The following is a 21,697-nucleotide window of genomic DNA, read 5'->3' on the forward strand; positions in this document are numbered from 1 at the left end:
TGAATTCAGACCTTGTACAGCATGAGACTGCTAGCAGCAAGAACAGACACCAATAAATCAAAATAATGAGGGAACAAACCAAAGATTAAGTAGAAGCTATGAATTAGAGAAAAGATAGAGGTTGAGGAAGCTAATTAGAAGCATAAAGAGAAGTAAACAGAAAGTACTGTGGTTTAGTCCATTTTTACACTGCTGATAAAGACATACCTGAGACTGGGTAATTTATTAAAAAAAAAAAAAGAGGCCGGGCGCGGTGGCTCAAGCCTGTAATCCCAGCATTTTGGGAGGCCGAGACGGGCGGATCACGAGGTCAGAAGATGGAGACCATCCTGGGGAACACGGTGAAACTCTGTCTCTACTAAAAAAAAAATACAAAAAACTAGCCGGGCGAAGTGGCGGGCGCCTGTAGTCCCAGCTACTCGGGAGGCTGAGGCAGGAGAATGGCGTAAACCCGGGAGGCGGAACTTGCAGTGAGCTGAGATCCGGCCACTGCAGTCCAGCCTGGGTGACAGAGCGAGACTCCAGTTCCATGTGGCTGGGGAGGCCTCACAATCATGGCGGAAGGTGAAAGGCAAGTCTTACATGGCAGCAGGCAAAAAAGAGAATAAGAACCAAGCAAAAGGAGTTTTCCCTTATAAAACCATCAGATCTCGTGAATCTTACTCACTATCAAAAGAATAGTGTGGGGGAAAACGGCCCCATGATTCAATTATCTCCCACTGGGTCCCTCCCACAACACGTGGGAATCATGGGAGCTTTCAAGACGAGATTTGGGTTAACACAGCCAAATCGTATCAAACTGGATCTGTGAAAACGACAGAGTGGTGTTAACCAGGAGGCCCCAGTGCAGTAAAGGCTAATTCTTCACCAGAGCTGCCCATCAGAAGCAGCCTGTGAGACGCTTCTTCATGGAAATGCTTGGGCCTCATCCGGATCTACTGAATCAGAATCTCCAGAGTATTTATTTATTTATTTATTATTTTTATTTTATTTTATTTTATTTTAGTTTAGTTTTGAGATGGAGTCTGGCTCTGTTGCCCAGGCTGGAGTGCAGTGGTGAGATCTCGGCTCACTACAACTTCCACCTCCCAGGTTGAAGCAATTCTGCTGCCTCAGCCTCCTGAGTAGCTGGGATTACAGGCATGTACCACCACACCTGGCTAATTTTTGTATTTTCAGTAGAGATGGGGTTTCAGCATGTTGGCCAGACTGGTCTGGAACTCCTGACCTCAGGTAATCCTCCCACCTCGACCTCCCAAAGTGCTGGGATTACAGGTGTAAATCACCACACTCAGCCCCCAGAGTATTTAGATGTTGAAAGAGCTACAAAAGCCATTCTGACAGGTTCTGGGTTAACAGCCCTCAGTCTGTAGAGGTCCTATAATGGTAAATGGCCATCTTTTGGCTTTCAGTGGAGTCCCATATCTTCCTAGTTGCCCCGTATACATCCTGACGGTTAACCCCTTTTACCCGGCTAAGTGAATCTCCATTCCTTCTAGCCCAAGTGTCTAACTGAAACATTCAACTAAAGGAGGACAAAAAATAATTATTTTTTTAAGGAACCGTTTGTTGAGGCTGCTAGAGATAAAAAAAACAGGAGAGGAATTTTCGGATAGATCCGTCTTCCAGAAAGTGTGGTTGTTTCAGATTTCTCATCAAAAAAGGCTCCTGAGGAGCTGGTTTTCTTTGAAGAGTTATTTATAACCTTTTTGAAGAAACTGGAAAGCCAGAGATTATTTGTCTATAAATAAATTAAAGGTAGATGCATTTCTCTTGACTTTTTCTAGATTTATGAGGCTATACTGAGTCCAATACCTCATGACACAGAGAAATCAGCTTGTTCCTTTGCCATAACATGTTTGTATTTTGTCTGTCAGTTCATTGAACTGTTCCTCCTTATTGTCTGGAATTATAGGAATTGTGCTCAGACACTAGGGAAATCTGGGATGTCAGTGTTTCCTTACGACAAATTCCTCAGATCCACATTTCTGTAACATTTTTTTTTCTGGCTTGTAAATGTTATAACTGCTGTTGATGGTAGAATCCTGGATTCTGAAATAATTTCTTTTCAAAAGTTAATTTTACATTTTAGCTTCAGGTAGCTTCAGTGACTCAGCCATTGTACTGAAAATGAGATAACAATGTCAGTAATCTTTAAATTATGTTAAATAGGCATTTGTTGAAACCTCAGTTCATCGGGTTTGGGAATTATCTAATCCATTCCACCTTTTCAACCCTGCTCAATCATTTGTCCTCCTCCTCTTTTCTAATTTTGGCTATTGTAATGGTATATGGACAATTATCGGCTGACGGGAGGAAAAGACAATTGCATCAACATATTAAGTTACCTGGTCTGTAACATATTTAATTATTTATTTATTTTTATATTTATTTATTTTTTTGAGATGGAGTCTCACTCTGTCACCAAGCTGGAGTGCAGTGGCGCGATCTCAGCTCGTGACAACCTCTGCCTCCCGGGTTCAAGTGATTCTCCTGCCTCAGCCTCCTGAGTAGCTGGGACTACAGGCATGCGCCACCACACCCAGCTAATTTTTGTATTTTTAGTAGAAACGGGGTTTCACCACTTTGGCTAGGATAGTCTTGATCTCTTGACCTAATGACCCGCCCGCCTTGGCCTCTCAAAGTGCTGGGATTACAGGCATGAGCCACCGCACCTGGCCATTAATTATTTATTTATTTAGAGGCAGAATTTCACTCTGACACTCAGGGTGGCGTGCAGTGGCACGGTCATGGCTCACAACAGCCTTGAATTCCTAGGTATCTATGAAAGCCTCCCAAGTAGTGGAGACTGTAGTGGGTTACGCCACCACACCCCAGCTAATTTTTTTAGTTTTTTTGTAGAGATGGGTGTCTTGTTTTGTTGCCTAGGCTGGTCTGGAACTCCAGCACTCAAGTGATCCTCCTGCCTTGGCCTCCCAAAGTGCTGGGATAAGTGTGAACCACTGTACTCAGCCAGTAACTTATTTTTAAATTGTGACTCCAGGACACTAGGGCATGCTTGGACTTCCTATGATAGGAGCTTAAGAAAATTCAAGTATGCAAACGTGGTAACTTTAATCAGTTTTCAGTGAACAGTCATTCACTATGAAGATGATAAGCTATAATTATAGATTGTGTTATGTAATCTCAATATACAAAATAGCAATGTTACAGAAGTTAAAAATTAAAGTTTCTTTATAATTAGTGGTACTTATCAAATTATTTTATGTAAGTTTTTTTACAGTTCTTTGTAATTCACCATTATTAAGACATACACTTAGAATTGTTTCTTCTGTCCTAAAGGTTCAAAATCAATGTCCCAACCCTCCTTTCTAGCCTCAACTGTTGTTACGCCTCTTTCCTTCCATACCTCAAATTACTTGCCTTTCTCTGATTTTGTATGCAGTAGCGACTCTACCCCTAAAGTCCAACCCTATTATTCTATTGCTTTAAAGCCCCAGGAAACTTCACTTTATCCATGAAAGCCCCCAGGTCTCCCCAGGAACGATTCTTCATCTTTGCACCCATATCCCTATATCATTTACCCAAAGCTTCTTTTATACTATTTATTAATAATACATAGTACTACTTGGGGTTTTTGGAGGACTAGAATTGTATTTTATTTATTTTTACTTTGCTTTAGTCTTTCCTAATGCCTAGAACAGTGACTTGAACAAAGTAGATGTTCCATATTTTCATTGTGTGAATAAAGGAATGTTGGTGTACAACTGTTGATCATCTCTAATTCCCAGCCAACTGTAGCCAATGGCACTTATTACTGAGATAATTAACTGGAATGCAGCTTATGGCCAAGAAGGAGTATTTTCACTGTATTCACAGCTCAAAATTCACAGGAGTATATTCATAACTCAAAAAAATCAAATCTATGATTTTAAATTTTAAGACCATGATCCAAATAAAAGAACTATCTATATGTGAAGTTGATACAAAGGACTAACCATCTGGAATCTAAAGGAAAAAACATAAAACTGTATTGTCAATATCAATGGTAGATAGAAATGATACTCTGTCAGTTTTCTTTAAATAACTGAACAATCACATGAATATACCTTCTCTGGAAGATATTCATTAAATGTTAAATCATCAAGGGTTTGAAACTAAACTTCATTTGATGCTCACCAAGAAGACATTAAACAAATCATGACAGACTGAGTAACAATTTCAACTTCTATAGATTTTTTAAGTCTTTTTGATTACACAAGGTCAGCCACCTCATAAAATTCTTAGACTTCTTTGGGCTTCCTACATTGCTTCCATCTAAAGGTTGCTTCAGTTTCTCAGCCTAGACTTTTGCAAAGCCTGTAGATTGTTTGTCTTTTGTATTTTCTAAGTGCCTGATAAATAAAATTTCAATTTAATGTTACTAAGACAGGCAGAAGTAGAATTATCTATACAAATCAAAATTAAAGTGAAAATCAACCATGAACCACAATTCCCAAGTCTCTGCCTACACTCCTAAGCCTTTACTTAGCCTGGTTCTAGAAGAAAATCCTCACCTACTTACTACACATTTCTACTTTAACTACCTCAAGTTCGCCATGCTCAGATCAAACTCCCTGAAACTAGCCCTCCTTCTCCATCCAATTTTCCCACCTCTGTTAATTAGTTCATTATTCTCTCAGTCACTGAGGGCATATATGATGGTAGCTTTTGACCATCGCTTCTCATTTACCTTTTCATTTTCTGCCACATAATGGCAAGGATTCATTCTTCCAAAGGTCTCTTATTTCTACAACGAACCTACATCATTTCCATGTAGCCAGCATCATTGCTTTTGGAAAACTACCCCTTTCTTATTTGAAATGAGGTTGTCAAGCACAATAACTCACCCCATCCCCACTGAGAAACCAGCATGTTACCTGTGGCCTGTCAGTTCACGGTGTTTCATCCCCTTGGTAAATGTCATTGGTCGAAGGGGTAGGTTTATACTGCAGTGAGACCAATCAGAATTCCCTTCTTGGAATTCATAATTAGATATTATAATAAATGCTCTCTCTACTAGAATTACTAATCTAGGAATAAGTGAATTTGCAACTACCAGAAGCATTTTCCCAGCTATATGCAGGGAGTCTATTTAGAGTAGAAAGAGCTCAAACCAGAGAAGGCATGAGAGCCAATGTGGAAAGACAGAGAGTTTTGACTTTGTTGAGTCCCTGGAGCCAGCCACGCTCAAAGTCTGCGCCATCCCTGGAATTGCCAGTTAGATGAGTCCAATTTCAAAACTCAGACTCTACAACTTTCTACCTAGGTGAACTTGGACAAGTTACTTGACTTTTCTGTGCCTCACTTACCTCATGTATAAAATGGAAGGTACTATTAGTACCTACCTCACAGGGTTATATGAGAATTAGCATTGTAAATGCTCAATAAACGTTAGCAATAACCATCAAGTGCCAGTGAATTCTAATATTGTTTGATCTACTTTGATTTGGGGTCCTGTCACAGCAGAAAGAGTACAGATGAGAGGGCTTTGATTTTAAAAACATGCTTAGAGTTCATTCTTCCCCTGCCTTTGCGTTATCATCATCCCCATGAGGATCCTGAGCAACATTTCAGCTGGCTTGTCTGACCACTTCTTCACTCTCTACAATCCACCTGAATCACTAGTGTCAGGGCCATCTGCACTAAATATCACTGTCATCATGGAATGTCCTTGCTCCAGTTTCTGTTCAGATTCCTCTTCTTGGTTTCCCAGGTCCCACTTTCATTGTCCAGTGAACCACCTCTCTCCCCAGAATTCTAGTCGGCTTGATATCTTGCCTTTCACGAGATCATGCCTTGCCGATTTGTGTCCTTCTGCCTTTCCTTCAGTCATCACCCTCATCATCCCATCTTTTTTTCCCTCGAGATAATCAGCTGCAATCACTCCTCGACGCAAGCTCTGCCCCCTCCAGGATATCTCCCCTGGCCACTGTGGCTTTCACTGCTTTTATTCTTCTTGGTATTCCAAGTCATTTTAAATTCCGTAACATGCAATCAGAGATTATCCCATATTGTTTCAGATGGGTGTCACCCAACTAGAATTTGAAGTTTATGTGAAGTTTTTAGGTTAGATTTTTTGGCATGTCCCCTAACTCAGCAATAAGCACACAATCAGCCTCAAAATAAGTATTTTGTATAGGGTCCAACCATAACACTAACCATTCCTATTTCTTTTTTCTTTTCCTTTTTTTTTTTTTTGTGAGACTGAGTCTCGCTCTGTCACCCAGGTTGGAGTGCCGTGGGGCGATCTCAGCTCAGTGCAACCTCCACCTCCTGGGTTCGGGTGACCCTCATACCTCAGCCTCCAGAGTAGTGGGTATTACAGACATGTGCCATCACACCCAGCTAATTTTTGTATTTTCAGTAGAGATGGGGCTTCACCATGTTGGCCAAGCTGTCTCAAACTCCCGACCTCAGGTGATCTGCCCAACTCGGCCTCCCAAAGTGCTGGGATTACAGGTGTGAGCACCTGTGCCCAGCCATTCCTATTACTTAAATTTTGTAGTTCTGAGACAATTTGTTTCAGATTAACATAACTTTTACTGCAGTTATCTAATATTGATACAAAAACTCAATTCTGAAAAGCACACAAATACTTAAATGACAAAATAAGGCAATTTTAAGACAGCTACATGTCTTTATTACATAACCATTATAATATTTCTCATAGGAGTTGGTCTTCAATTTGCTTGTTGCTTTTGCAGAATGTCAAATATCTATAGAAAATGTCTAATTATTTATGAAACAAACATTCCCCTGTACCCGCCTCCCAAAAAACCTCATTGCCTACAATTCCCAACCAGATTCCTGAGAAAAATAATAGGATTTGTTTATTTTATAGCATCATACATAAATTTTCTTTCAAGATATAAAAAAGGACAGACTTCTAAAACATTAATCTCCTTTTGTTTACAAAGTTCTATAAAAATACATTAAGTATGTTCAAATGTTTGTTCTTTCACTTTATATTCCAGTTTACCAGAAACAAAAAATGGCAGTACATAAAAGATATGTGAACCACATTAATCTTGCAGTAATACAATGTCAACATCATCATGAACACCTTGCAGAAGCAGCTCTCCTGAATACGTTACAATCTTCCTTCGTTTTGCAGCTTTGAGAGTTCCTACCAATGCTTCAAAGAGGTTGGCACATTTATCGTCTTGGAAGAGGACCCCAAATTTCACACTTAACTTTCCATCAGCATCTAATTTGAGAAAATACATTGTTAGCAAATGTAAAGTCTGTGTCTTACCGTCAAGTATGGCAGATTTACAAAAATGTTTAATACATTTCTAACTATGGGCTATCCAAGATTACAATTTAACATTTAACAGTCATAAATTCAACATATTCTCTTCCCAGATCCAAAAAGTAATGGAATAAATACATGTCATACACCTCTTAGTCTTAGGATTATCCAAAGACTGAGAACCAAGAAACATTCACAAAAGTTGAATGTGCTACAGTGCTAATATTGCAGATAAATTTCCCTCTTTTATTTGTTAATTGTTATGTGAGTTTTTGAATCAATAAAGACTACAAATAAAATAGAAAACCAGGATCAAGAGCAGTGTTTCTCTAAGTGTGTTCTGAACACCCGGAATCCCCAGGGTGGGAGTGGGGGCTCCCTAAAAGTGCATTATCATCAGCCATTTATCAGGACCACTGAATCTGAATTCCTGGTAGTAGACTCAGAAATCTGTACTTCATATGAGCCCTAGATTATCTTATTTGGAGGCCAGTTTTTAACATAGACATTGAAAGTTAAGATAGACCAAAAGTGGATCTGCTGTTAAAAATCAATAACCTGAAAACCTGGAAACAAGAATAATCTGGGAGACACCTCCCTACCCTTGGGTGATTCCTTTGATCGCTTGACTGAATCCCTGACCTCTTCCTACCCCTCTACTGCAGGTCCTTCCCTTCCAAAGCTACACCCACGGTCAAGAGGATGGCCATCACAGTGAGGAGAGGACCATTTCTTGACCAAAGGTTCTTGAGTGCCCACGCTCCCTGGCGAGAACTTCTAACTGGCTGCTTGGCAAACTCCTACTGTGAGCACAGCACTGTGTTAGACGCTAGAGACAGATACAAGGAAGGAGAGAATTGCTTTCGAACTTTCAAAGCAATGACTCAGTCCCATGAGGAAATAAGAAATATACACATAACAAGTTAAAGCAACAATACAAAGCAGTATGTGATTGGATGCCAAATGAGAAGCAAAGAAAATACATCCCGGCCAAGTGCAGTGGCTCATGCCTGTAATCCCAGCACTTTAGGAGGCCAAGGTAGGAGGATACCTTGAGCCCAGAAGTTTGACACCAACCTGAGCAACATACTGAGACCATCTCTCTCCTAAAAAAAAAAAATAAAAATAGCTGGGTGTGGTGGAGTGCACCTGTGATCCCAGCTACTCAGGAGGCTGAAGCAGAGGGCTGTTTGAGCCCAGGAGTTCGAGGCTGCAGTGAGCCATGACCGTGCTAGTGCACTCCAACCTGGGCAACAGAGTGAGACCCTGTCTCAATAAAAAAAGAAGAAAAAAAGAAAATATATTTTACAGTTTAGAGGAGGGCAAGATGTCTTTGGGCAAGAATGGTAAGGAAGACTTCATGGAGGAGGCAGTACCTCTTCCGGACTTGAAAGGAGACAATAACCTGGAGCTATTTTCTTTTTCCTCAGCTTCATTGTGATGATATGCACGGAGCTTTTCAAAAACCTAACAGTCCTCAGTGGAAATCTCTGCCATCTACTAGTCGTTTGGCCTTGGGCAACTTGTTTAAAGCTCCCTAAGCCTTGGCTTCCTCCTGTGTAAAATGGGGACCTGAACATCTTTTTCTCGGTGCTGCCAGGAGACACAGTTCGAAAGCACTCGGCACACTGCCTGGTACACACTGAGCAGACCATCAGCGACCAAGGGCTCTGCTGTGACTGACACAAATAGGGATAGTGTGCCAAGCCACAGGCAAGGCTAAAAATGAGTAAGGTGGCTGGGGGAACAGTGACCAGCGTGAGTAGTTTACTCACCTGAAGTAGGTCACCTAAGATGAGAAGGAGGAAGAAAGATGTTCTAAAGGGAAAACGGGGAATCTGACCATGTTTGGCCTGGAAAGCAAAGATGCACCTCTTTGGTTTTTCAACTTCTACCTGCATGACACCGTGTGCAACAGGAACCTATCACTGATTACAGATAGAAGTGGAGCTGCTGGTAACCTCAGGCAAGTCCTCCAAGCTCTCTGAACTTCAGGTATCCATCAAATGAGGGTAAAAATACCTCTCACAGGGCTGTTGCAAGGATTAACAGACATAATAAAGAAAAAGCCTTTTATAGAGTGCCCAGCATACAGTAAATTCTCAACTCTGCTTAAAATTTTTAAAGGCACCAAAGACAGAAACCTGGGTGTAATCTTGCCGTTCTCATGCCCCCTCATCCCTCAATCTGACAAATGTTTCGGTGATTCCACCTTCTTTGTGTTTTCTGTGACTACTGCCTCTCCTCTCCAATGACAGTTAATTCCTTGGTTCAGGTCCTAAGTGCTTCTCACCTGCGTCACTGCAAGCTGCTGAGAACTCCATACCAGCCTCCTTTTCTGCATTTTTGCCCCTCAATACATCCTCCACATGGGTGTGGAAGAAAAAATGTGGAAGGAACTTTATGAGATGCAAAGCTCATTGCTACTCTTCTATTTAATCCCTCTTTCTTTCTTTTTTCTTTTTTTGAGACAGGGTGTTGATCTGTTGCCCAGGCTGGAGGGCAGTTCTGTGATCACAGCTCACTGCAACCTCGAACTCCTGGACTCAAGAGATCCTCTCGAGCCCTTCCAAGCCTCCCACGTAGCTGGGGCTGCAGGCATGCGCCACCACACCTAATGTATTTTTATTTTTAATAGAGACGAGGTCTCGAACTCCTGGGCTCAAGCATTCCTCCTGCCTTGGCCTCCCAAAGTGCTGGGATTACAGGTGTGAGCCACCTCATCCAGCCTACTTTAATATTTCAGTGGCTCCCTATGACCTTCTAAATAAAGAGAAGTCCATGGCCTCGCAGAAGAGGTACTTCATCCTCTGGCCTTGCATCTATCACTTGCCTGGCCTTCTGCCATATCACTGCATGTACCTTCTGATTCAGTCACAATGACCTGCTTGCTGTGCCTGAGATGATATGACAGATCCTGCCTTTGTAACAGTGCCCATGTTCAGTCATCTGCCCAGAAACCCAGAAACTTTTTCCTAGCTAAATGATTTTTCTTCAGGAATGAATTCAAATGCCACCTTTTCTAGAAGTCCTTCATGAGCCCCTCAGTTGAGTGAAGAGCTCTTCTTATAAAACTGAGTATATATCTATCAAAGTGTTCACCATCATTTATAGTATTAATAGCTAACATTTATTGAGTACTTGCTATGATCCAGAACTGTTCGATGCATTTTACAGTCATTAAAATTCACTTAATCTGTATTTCATGGAAGATAAGATACAATTGATTGCAAGAAGCATCATTATTTTATATTACAATTAAACTGCCAATTTAACCACAGCATGCCATGTACTATACGATGCATTTTTATTTCAGAGATTTTTTTTTTTTCTTTTGAGTTTCCTTCTCATTGCCCAGACTGGAGTGCAATGGTGTGGTCTCGGCTCACTGCAACCTCTGCCTCCCAGGTTCAAGCGATTCTCCTGCCTCAGCCTCCCAAGTAGCTGGGATTACAAGCACCCGCCACCACGCCCAGCTAATTTTCGTATTTTTAGTAGGGACAAGGTTTCACCATGTTAGCCAAGCTGGTCTCGAGCTCCTGACCTCAGGCAATCTGCCTGCCTTGGCCTCCTAAAGTGCTGAGATTATAGGCGTGAGCCACCGCACCCGGCCTATTTTAGAGATTTTTTTTAATGTGAAGAAATGTGTCCTTGAAGTAGAGTATTATTGTTTTACAAACAAGGAAAACAAGGCACAGAAAAGTTTAGTAAAGTAGCCAAGGTCACATAGCAAGTATGTAGAGGAGCTGGGATTCATTTTCACAGAGTCCAACTTTACAGCCCATGTTAATTACTTCCCTCTAGGTACTTCCAGTTTGTCTGTCTTTCAGCTACCTAAAGAGAACCTCAAAGATGGAGATGGAATTTTGTTTATTTTTACATCTCCAGCACTTGAGCACAAAGGGGACACTAAAAAAAATATTTGTTGAATGGAAGAATTTAAATATCCAAATGCTCTCTCCCCATTTAATCTTTTTCACTATATGAAAAATTAGACTTTAAAGAATTTGACTTTGAATGAAAAGATAAAACTAAATTCATCAGTTTTCATCTTGAGCTCATAATATGTAGATTAAGGCAAAATCACTCCAGATACAACTTAAATAATTAACCATAACACATTCAAAGATTACACATATCTGCATATGCTTTCAAACTCAATAAGTCATCTTTTGCCAGGGATGAGAAAGTCAAGGTATCCTGATGAAGCTGCAAAATTAAAAGTATTTCCATGCTTATAGAAGTTATGATAATTATCTGAAGTCTTCTAATGTGAAAGCTGCTAATTTTGAAGTGGAATTTCAGTTTGCCTTACCAGAATAATGACTAGTACTGTAAAGGTTAGAATTTAAAAACTAATTGAATATGACCAATAAGCACTAGGTTGACATGGATACAGAAAAGAAAATCCTACAAATCTTTAGAAATATGCCTTTAACACCTATAACTATCCAAACAACAGTAATGCATGGCTGGGCCCAGTGGCTCACGTCTACAATCCCAGCACTTTGGAAGGCTGAGGCGGGTGGATCACACAATGCCAGGAGTTCAAGACCAGTCTGGCCAACATGGTGAAATACTGTCTCTAGTAAAAATACAAAAATCAGCCAGGAGTGGTGGCGGATGCCTGTAATCCCAGCTACTCAAGAGGCTGAGGCAGGAGAATTGTTTGAACCCAAGAGGCAGAGGTTGCAGTGAGCCAAGATCACACCATTGCACTCCAGCCTGGGTAACAGAGCAAGACTTTGTCTCAGAAAAAAAAAAAGAAAAGAAAAGAAAAAGAAAAAAACAATAATAATGCTGCCAAGAGTAAGATGACCTCACTGAGCTCAGGAAAAAAACAGGAGTGTGGGAGGAAGAACAGGAGGGACATCACTGTGGAAAATAAGACTCATCAGGCCTCCAACAAGTGGGTGTGGTGAAATGGGTGGGAGAAAAATTGAGTTAGGGAAGATTGTTGATTTCTTTGATTAGGAAACTAAATACATCATGGCCAGACGAAGTGGCTCATGCCTGTAATCCCAACACTTTGGGAGGCTGAGACAGATGGACCACTTGAGGCCAGAAGTTCGAGACTAGCCCAGTCAACATGGCAAAACCCCATCTCTACTGAAAATACAAAACTTAACCAGGCGTGCTGATGGACACCTGTAATACCAGCTACCAGGGAGGCTCAGGCACAAGAATCGCCTGAACCTAGAAGACAAGAGGTTGCAGTGAGCCAAGATGGTGCCACAGCACTCCAGCCCAGGCGACAGAGCGAGACTCCATCTCAAAAAAGAAACTAAATAAATTACATTTTCCAATGTCTTCTCAGTGTTCTCTTCAAACAATACATTCATTCCCATTCCAAAACCAACTCATGGATTTCCCCCTAAACTGACCTGCCCTACACTTCAAAGTCCTACCTGAGATGCAAGACTTCACTGAGTGCCCCCAACTACTACAACTTCCAATAATCTATTTTGAAGGGACCATATTGCATGTCAGCACTTCATAGTTCAGCATACCATTTTTTTTTCTGATAATTGCCTCATGAGTTTTTTATTGTTTTTCTTTTTTCAGATAGGGTCTCACTCTGTCCCACAGGATGGAGTGCAATGGCTTCAACACAGCTCACTGCAGCCTCAACATCCTGAGCTCATGCAATCCTCCTGCCTCAGCCTCCAGTACAGCTGGGACCACAGTTGTATGCCACCATGCCTGGCTAATTTTTCAATTTTTTTGTAGAGATGGGATCCTACTTTGTTGCCCAGGCTGGTCTTGAATTCCTGGGCTTACATGATCCTCCCACCTTGGCCTCCTGATGTGCTAGGATTACAGGCCTGAGCCATGGCACCTGGACTATGAGATTTCATTTGTTTTCATCAACTAAGTAGTAAAATCCCTGAGGAAAAGGAACACACTTTATACCACTTGTACTACACAGTTATTAGCACATATAGATACTCAATAAGTATTAACTGATCATATGATTCAACTCACTTAGTTGTTGACTACCTTAGGACTTAAGAGTCCACACCAACTTTAATATGCCTCATTTATCTTTTCTTGGTACATTTCAGTAATGATGACTTGGGTTTGATACAGAAATAGAGTGACTAAGACAAAAAAAGAGGGAGTAATAGGAAGAATAAAGGCCCCAGAAGATAACCATGTCCAATCTCTAGAATCTATATGTTACCTCACATGGCAAAAGGGACTTTTCAGATGCAATTCAATTAAGGACTCCACGACAGGGAGGAATCCTAGATTACCTGGGTGAGCCCAGTGTAATCCAAAAAGTCCTTAAAACAGAAGAGGGAGGCAGGCCGGGCATGGTGGCTCACATCCATAATCCCAGCACTTTGGGAGGCTGAGGCAGGTGGATCACTTAAGGCCAGGAGTTCAAGACCAGCCTGGCCAACATGGTGAAACCCCATCTCTTTTATGTTTGCTTGTTTGTTTGTTTGTTTGTTTGTTTGTTTGTTTGTTTTGTGAGACGGAGTCTTGCCCCACTGCCCAGACTGGAGTGCAGTGATGCAATCTTGGTGCAACCTCCACCTCCCGGGTTCAAGAGATTCTCCTGCCTCAACCTCCCTAGTAGCTGGGATTACAGGCACATGCCACCATGCCCGGCTAATTTTTTTTTTTTTTTTTGTATCTTTAGTAGAGACAGGGTTTCACCATGTTGGCCAGGCTGGCCTCGAACTCTTGACCTCGTGATCCAACTGCCTCAGCCTCCCAAAGTGCTGGGATTACAGGCGTGAGCCACCGCGCCCGGCCAGTGAAACCCCATCTCTAAAATACAAGAAACTAGGCCGGGTGTGGTGGCTCACACCTGTAATCAAGCATTTTGGGAGGCCGAGGTGGATGGATCACCTGAGGTCAGGAGTTCAAGACCAGCCTGGCCAACATGGTGAAACCCCATCTCTACCAAAACTACAAAAATTAGCTGAGCATGGTGGCAGGTGCCTATAATTCCAGCTACTCGGGAGGCTGAGGCAGGAGAATCGCTTGAACCCGGGAGGTGGGAGGTTACAGTGAGCCGAGATTGCACCACTGCACTCCAGCCTAAGCAACAGAGTAAGATTCTGTCTCAAACAAACAAACTTAAAAGAAAAAGTGGAGGAGGTTGATGTGATGCAACATGTGGACTCAATCAGCTCTTGCTTGCTTTAAGACAGAGAAAGGGGACCATGAGCCAAGGCCACCTCTAGAAGCTGGAAAAGGCAAGGAAACTGATTCCCTCCTGGAACCTATAGAAAGGAGTCCCCTGCCAACACCTTAATCTTACCCCAGTAAGACCCTTGTCAAACTCCTGACCTACAGAACTCTTAAGATATTACATGTGTTGTTTTACATCCCTAAATTTGTGGCAATCTGTTACAGCAGGAACAGAAAACCATTGCAAGGGACATTTGATATTAATGGCTTAATGGAATTTTCCAAGTCTGTCCTGTTACTTCAAAGGATTTGTGATTCATGAACAGAGAGTGCTTTAAGAAGAATCAAACTATAATGACACAAACCTTGAGAGCTTCTGAGGGACTTTCTAGAACGGGTTTTCACTTACATGATGTAATTTTAAAACTTCCAGTCCTATTATCCTAGTTGTTGCTGAATACGTCTATTATTCTTATTATTTTCAAAATGCTCCCCAAATTCTTGCATGTCTCATCTGAGATGTACCAAATACCTAAAGCCACAAGTATAATAGTAATTTTCATTAAAACTTAGGAAGAAGATGCGAATACTACCCATTTTGCATGTCACTATCTTCAGGGAAGCTGCCTAGTTATTGCTGAAAAAAAAGATAATTTTTCTTAAACACTACCTAAAGGATGATTTATTTTAGTTATCTTACTTAATACCTGATTATACAAAACTCAAGATTTGAGATTTGGAGAAAATAAAGACAATTTAGTATAATTTAGTATAATTTCAATGTAAGTCCCTAGTCATTTACAAGTGTGTAAAATGATGACATTTTAGATAAGATGATTTTAAAAAAGAAGTTTGTAAAATGATGGCAGAACAAAGCAGAAAACATGAATTTTAATAGTATGATAAGTAAAAATTTGAATATGATTCAATTACCAAATTTCAATGTAGTCAGATGAAAGAAGCTTAGTAATTTGCTTTCTATTGAAAAAATAATGAAATACCTCAACCATTCTCTGCATCAGAATCACAATACCCCAAAAGCCCTGTGTCTCCAGATGTCACTTCCTGGCTAAGGGCAGTTACCACCTGGGGCTGTGGGCAGAGCTGCCATACCTCTGTCCTGAACCCCTGGGTGACCCCTCCTAGGCTTCTCCAGCATGCCAGTCTCGCCTGTTCAAGGTAAAGCCATGAGAAATACTCTATCTCTGTTAGATACTTACTTTTTGAACCCAAACGATGAATTTCCTCCACCAAGAGGTTAACCTCATGATCCACATTCATTGCTGCCTGGGAGAGAAAAAGGAAGTCTAAATTATCACCATTACATTCCATTAAGCACATCCAAATCCAAGGGCCCTTTGTCTTGTTCATGTCACATTTGTCACTATTAATTTACCATGTCCCTTTTCCTAAAAATATTTGTGTGATGCATGTGGCACTGAAGTGTCCCCATTTTCCCTCTACCTTTGTAACCGCCCCCTTAGCTGCCTGCACTCCTATTCTCCACATCTGTGGGGGAGAATACAGTCATTCTCCTTGCACCCACGATTCACTCTGAGTAGGTCTTCTTCATGGTACCCTGCTAGGCACCGAAAATACAAAAGGTGTGTAGCACAGGATCTGCCCTCAGGGATCTCACATTCTAAAGGCAAATGAGGGCCTGCAATGAAGAGCAATGTGACAAACACTCTTTGAGTGGTGGGTCCAAGGCATATGGAAGCACAAAGGAGTAAGCAGCAGGAGGCTTCCTGGGAGGTACTGGGGAGGAGTGGTCCAGCCGGACAGGTAGGGTAGGGTACTCTATACAGGAGGAAATGCATACGTAAAGCAAGGCAACAAAGGAGAAAACGCATAGCATACTTGAGGCAGGCCTAAGCTAGGGGCTGGACACCCTAGAATAAACTAACACACACTCCCTGCTCTTCAGGAGCCAGTCTAGTGGGGGAGGCAGATCAATACAACAGCAATTTTAATACCATCCTGTCAAGCCAGTGACATACAGGAACATCATGGCCTTCTCTGGGCAATGCCCAGTAAATCCGATTGCAATAAATAGCTTGTGGTGAAGATCATTCACCTGCAGATAAGGAGTTCAGAATAAAACAGAAGTTGAGCCTTTCCTTGGCTCACTAAGTCCTCCAACAGCTGGGTTCTGCACACTGTTCTAGCCTCTTCCACCCCCTTGAACTCTAGGCTGTAGCCACATGGGACTTTTTAATCTCTCAAATGCCCCTTGCTCTCTCACCTCCAGCCTTCACACATACTATGGCTTCAATTCAGACTATAGCTATTCCTCTTTCCAGGGGCTAATTCACACACATCCTGCTCCAGCTTAAATAAAAGCCTTCCCTGAAACCCTGGAGAAGCAGTACTCCCTCACTGTGTTCCCACAGCACCGTGCCCCTCATTTCACCCAATTGGAATTACATTTCTGGACTTTCACTACCACAGGGTAAGCTCCCCTCTGCAGGGATCTGACTATAATGCTCACTGCTGTATCATGTCTGGCACTAAGAGTAGAGGGTAAAGAAATATTGACCTCACGAACTGAAAAGAACACACAAAGGCATGAGAGGGATTGGAAGAACACCTGCAGGATGTCAGGAAGTATGACCAACCGGGAAGAAGATGCATCAGTTCAGTCTGTTTTCAAATCATAATTTTTTCAAATCAAATAAGGGACCAAAAAGGTGGAGTTGTGTGTATGGTTTCCTTCGGGGTGATAATTTGCAAGAAACAACTTTATCCATATGGATTGTAACTAATTCTTGCTAGCTGTTAAAAACAAGAGTGACACCTATGACTATATAATACCTGCTTACATGATATTGATTGGGACACTAGATTTTCTATCTGCTAATTATTAAAAGTGCCACTACCATCTGCTCTGTTGCTTGTGTGAATATTATAATTTAAGAAGCTTAGATTGTAATAAAACATGAACTATTCAATTAAATGCATCTTCATAAAACTTAATATGAAAACTTACAGTGTTCAAATATTGGGGACTTTGTGTTGGTGAAGTCATATCTATAACAAGACATAGTTTAAGAGCGATACTAAAAAGCTAAAATATACACAGAGTACACAGCCACTAAGCCTGAACACCATGCCATGAGAATAAAAGTAGGAAAAAACTATTAGTAGCAGTGTGGTGGGCAACTGTTGTTTTGTCTACCCAGCATCCATTTCCCACTCTGGCACCGGCAGTCTAAGTTTTGTTTGGATAAAGCCTTTCCCTCCTTACACTAAACCCATGTATCCTGGGTAGAGCCTTCCCCTGGGCTCCAGAGGCAGGTCAGAGCCCGAATAATTGGTTTGAGGCATGAGGTAGCTGAGCCCATCCAGAACAATTAGGTTCAGCCCTGTGATTTTGCTAGGACTATTAGTAAAACGACACTCTCCTTCCACTTGGTTCTAAGATATTACTTTATAGTCCCTGATGTCAATGGCCACCATGTGAGAACCGCTGGCCAGGAATGAAGCTAACACAAAGAAATGTCCAGTCATATAACAATGGCTGAGCCTATATAAGACCCTGGACTTTCCAACTACGTGAACCAATATCTTTCCTCTTTTTGCTTGTGTTGGTTTGACTGAGTTTCTATTACTTGCACTCTAAAGAATCTTGACCCATAAAGTTAGCTTAGAGAAGAACTGCTGCTTTAAGAACAAAACAAAAAAAAACTAAAGCTCTTTTTTATGTACTTTATGAATAGACTTTGTGTTCCTCTACTGGGTAAGATGGATCAGTGTAATAGAAAGGCAGATTTGAGAGCCATATAAAAAAGTTCTCTAGCAATTAAAATTGCCCAACAATGAATAAAGTTTGCACCCTGTTTCCAGAAACATTCATGCAGACATAGTAAGGATCTGTGAGGGATGATGAGGAAATTAGCCTGTACTGGACAGAGGGAGAATGAAAATGTCCAAAGAAATTAAGGAACTCCCCAATTCTCTGATTCTCGACTCCCTAGAAAGATGTTATCTCTTTAACACCCTTCTTCACTCCTTCCTCCCAACACCAGCAACTCACTTCAGACTTAGCTCTCATTGAATAATGAGAATCAAAGGGGAAATCCATCTATTAGATATAGCATGCATACCTGCATTATATTAAGCAAATGTACGTTTATCCAATTTTAAGCATGGACGGCAACCAGCGTTTCTTTATACTTAATTACACATCATGCTCCTTATCTGCGTTAATTCATGTAGTTCTAAGAACCTTACAAGGCATTTATTTATCCCCATTTGAAGGATAACGAAACAGGGGTTAATGCCCCACAACTAAATGCTGTTTCTACCACATGGTGGTGGCTCTTCTTTCCCCCCTTCCTCTTCCTCTTTTGCCATTATGCAAATACACTAAATATAATAGTGAGTGGGATTTACATGAAATGTGACATGCTGAGCTCTTACCAAGGCAGAATACTTACAAAGTAAGAAAGGCTCCCTGCCCAGACCACTATAAATAGGAAAATAACAGGTTTAGAAACAATTGCTAGCATACTTAATTTGACATGTTTTATTTATTTATTATTTAGGAAGGAGAGGGACAAAGGGGGAAAAAAAATACCTATTGTGACACAATCTTTGAAAGACCCATAGCCTTTTATAATAAGGACAGAATCCCAGGACTGCAGTGAGCAAGATGCAGAACAATGAAGGGGGTGGAGGGATGAGGAGAGGTTGATGGATATAAATACACAGAAGAAGTAAGACCCGACGTTGCATTGATCAGTGGGGTAACTATAGTTCACATTAATGGATTGTACACTTCCAAATGGCTAAAAGCAAGTAAGTTGAATGTTCCTAGCATAAAGAAGAGATAAATATTTAAGGTGATGGATATCCCAATTACCCTGATTTGGTTGTATGAACGTAACACATTCTCACCAGTACCGTGAAACTATGTCTAAGGGAAAAAAAAAAAAAAAAAAAAAGAAAGAGAGAGAGAGAAAGGAAAACCGATGCCAGTACTAGCACCTCCTGTTGCCCCCAAAAAAAAAAAAAAAAAAAGAACAATGAGGAGAGGTGAGAAGCAGAGCAAGTCTAAGGGGAAGAGCTTAATGGTGAGCGGCTGGACCAGAAGACAAGAAAATGCTCCAGGGAAGGCGAGGCAGATGCCGGCCAGGCACTCTAATTGTCGTCGCAGAATCGATTTAGGCTTTGTGCGTGGGAAACACAAAGGAAGCGTAGAGTCGGACGACTGGGCAGAATGCGAAACCCACCATCAATACACACTTTAGAATATATTTCAGGACCCTCAGGGCATTGTTATTTTTCAAAAGTTTGGAGGCAATGCATGGAGATTTTCTAATATCCAAGGAAATAAAGCCTACTGGAATAGATATGTCTGGAACCAGGAACCAACTTTACACACTCGGGCTGGGCACGTTTTCTCAGCTCCCCTTCACAATCGCGGACAAGCAGCTGGTGCGGGTGAAAGGATGACTGGGCTCCTTCCTCCCTCCGGTCTGGGGCGCGCTCACTCCGTATTTGGCCATCCTGCTCCCAGTTTGGGGTTCTGCCTGGTGGAGGTCCCTTAACCCCGTGCCCTGCAGCCCATCATCACACGGTCAGTGCCGGCACCGGTGCAGGGCTGGGGAGCGCCGGGCTGGGCCCCCAGTTGCGGGGCTGCACCGCTGGCGCCCGGGAAGGGCCGCGTCCCGGAAGCCTTTGTCTCCGCAGCTCCCCACCCGGCGCCGCGGGTCCGTCTCCCCCGTGGCCCGGGCATCCCGAAGCGCCGAAAGAGCGAGCGCCCAAACCAGGAGAGGAAAACGGACCCTGCCCCGGGCTCCAAGAGCCCCTGGTGTCCCCTCACGACTCTGCACCCCCTGACCTGGAGCGCACAGAGCCGCACCCACCTCCGGCGCTGTAGAGTCCACTGCCCTGAGGCCACCACGTTCCTTGGGGCAGTCTCTCCCCTTGCCCCCAGCCCTTCCCCACCCAGCTCTGCAGAACTGGCTCCTGAACCACCGCCAAGTGCAAAGCCGACACGTCGCACCGCGGTAAAAAAGCGTTCCATTTGTGCCGGCTTCCCAGTCCGCCCCCGACCGGCGAAACGTCACGTGAGCCGAGTGCGGAAGTCGGCCCGAGAGGTGGGGGCGTGGGCGGCGCGCGCCCCCGGGGACCCCAGCCCTCGAGGTCTCAGCGCCTCCGGTCGCAGCCTCCGCGCGCCCTGGGCCCCTTCCCGGCCCCCTCCCGACCCCCTCCCGACCCGACTCTCACCGCAGCCCGCAGTGCCGGGCGGCGCACCCCGGACACCCGGTCCATCCCTGCTACCTAAGCCACATCTGCCCGGGCGCTCACGCACCTCTCTACCCTGTTTTCCTTCCCGCCGGAGAACTGGCGCCGCGTGGGTCCGGACCCGGGTACCCTCTTCAGTGCACTGGGGAGGGTGAGGCCAAGAAAGGAAGTGGCTGAGGCAAAGAGAAAGACGGCTGTGGAGGAGGAGGAGCAGGGTAGGGGGAAAAGTAAGTGTTTCTGCGCTCAAGAAAGGGGCCGCCCACACTCCCAGGGACAAGCCTATGAGGAGGAAACTCAGGGGAGGAGACGTCCAAGAAAGGAGCTGACTCCAGACAGGTGGAGCGCCCTGGGCTCCTAGGAAAACGGGTCCGGAGCCTCGATTACCCCACCTTTCCACCGTGCTACTCAGAGCCAAGGATCCCAGGATCTGCAGCTGATCCTGGGCGTCGATTTCCTGCAGGATTTCTCTCCCAACGTAAGAAACAAAGCGCCCCCGAATTGCTGAAGGCAGCTAGAAAAAACGTGACATTCATGGGTTCCGGACGCCGGGGGCCTCCAGAAAACTACGACTCATGACTTGAAAATGGCTTAATTCGCAAAAACAAAATGCAATTTTGAAAGCCAATTTGTTAGACTGCAAAGAAATTTGACTTGGACATAGGTAGTTGTTGACCCTGGATCAGTATCGCTTTCTTCCTTTGTTCATTCATTATTTCCTACATTTAACTTCATAATTCAATTTATTCAGACTCCCTTTGTTTTAGTCACTGTTATTTTAATATATGCGTGTGTGAGAGAGAGATGCTTACCCTACCCAGAGTCCCTCTGGAAAGGAAACAGTTACCCAAACTATTTCTAGAGCAGGGTTTGCACAAGTAACTACAAAAAACGTTCCTTGCCGGGCGCGGTGGCTCAAGCCTGTAATCCCAGCACTTTGGGAGGCCGAGACGGGCGGATCACGAGGTCAGGAGATCGAGACCATCCTGGCTAACACGGTGAAACCCCGTCTCTACTAAAAAATACAAAAAACTAGCCGGACGAGGT

The 21,697-nt window shown here is 43.0% G+C and overlaps 1 protein-coding gene across 3 annotated transcripts; it reads right to left on the bottom strand.

Annotated features, from left to right (window-relative positions):
• Positions 1 to 6,618: 6,618 nt before the first annotated feature.
• ABRACL (ABRA C-terminal like) lies at positions 6,619 to 20,908 on the bottom strand. Of its 3 annotated transcripts, XM_011962061.1 has the most exons (4): positions 20,721 to 20,774; positions 20,048 to 20,049; positions 15,622 to 15,684; positions 6,619 to 7,210 (listed from the first exon to the last, which is right to left on the bottom strand). In XM_011962061.1, exons 3-4 carry the CDS (start codon positions 15,680 to 15,682, stop codon positions 7,026 to 7,028), a joined length of 246 nt encoding a protein of 81 aa, XP_011817451.1. In that variant the 5' UTR covers positions 15,683 to 15,684; positions 20,048 to 20,049; positions 20,721 to 20,774; the 3' UTR covers positions 6,619 to 7,025. The 3 variants fall into 3 exon arrangements, with proteins under 3 accessions (XP_011817451.1, XP_011817449.1, XP_011817452.1); XM_011962059.1 differs by lacking the exon at positions 20,048 to 20,049 and having other exon boundaries at positions 15,622 to 15,688; positions 20,721 to 20,908; XM_011962062.1 differs by lacking the exon at positions 20,048 to 20,049 and having other exon boundaries at positions 20,721 to 20,791.
• Between the last annotated feature and the right edge of the window lie 789 nt (positions 20,909 to 21,697).

Source organism: Colobus angolensis, unplaced genomic scaffold (assembly GCF_000951035.1).
Source record: "Colobus angolensis palliatus isolate OR3802 unplaced genomic scaffold, Cang.pa_1.0 Scaffold58, whole genome shotgun sequence".
Lineage (NCBI taxonomy): Eukaryota > Metazoa > Chordata > Mammalia > Primates > Cercopithecidae > Colobus > Colobus angolensis.

What these genes read in the sequence shown, in the direction of transcription:
- ABRACL (XM_011962059.1), bottom strand. Translation starts at nt 15,682, where the DNA reads ATGAATGTGGATCATGAGGTTAACCTCTTGGTGGAGGAAATTCATCGT. An exon ending in TCATCGTTTGGGTTCAAAAA is followed by an intron (nt 7,211 to 15,621) that starts GTAAGTATCTAA and finishes TTCTCAAATTAG; the next exon opens with ATGCTGATGGAAAGTTAAGT.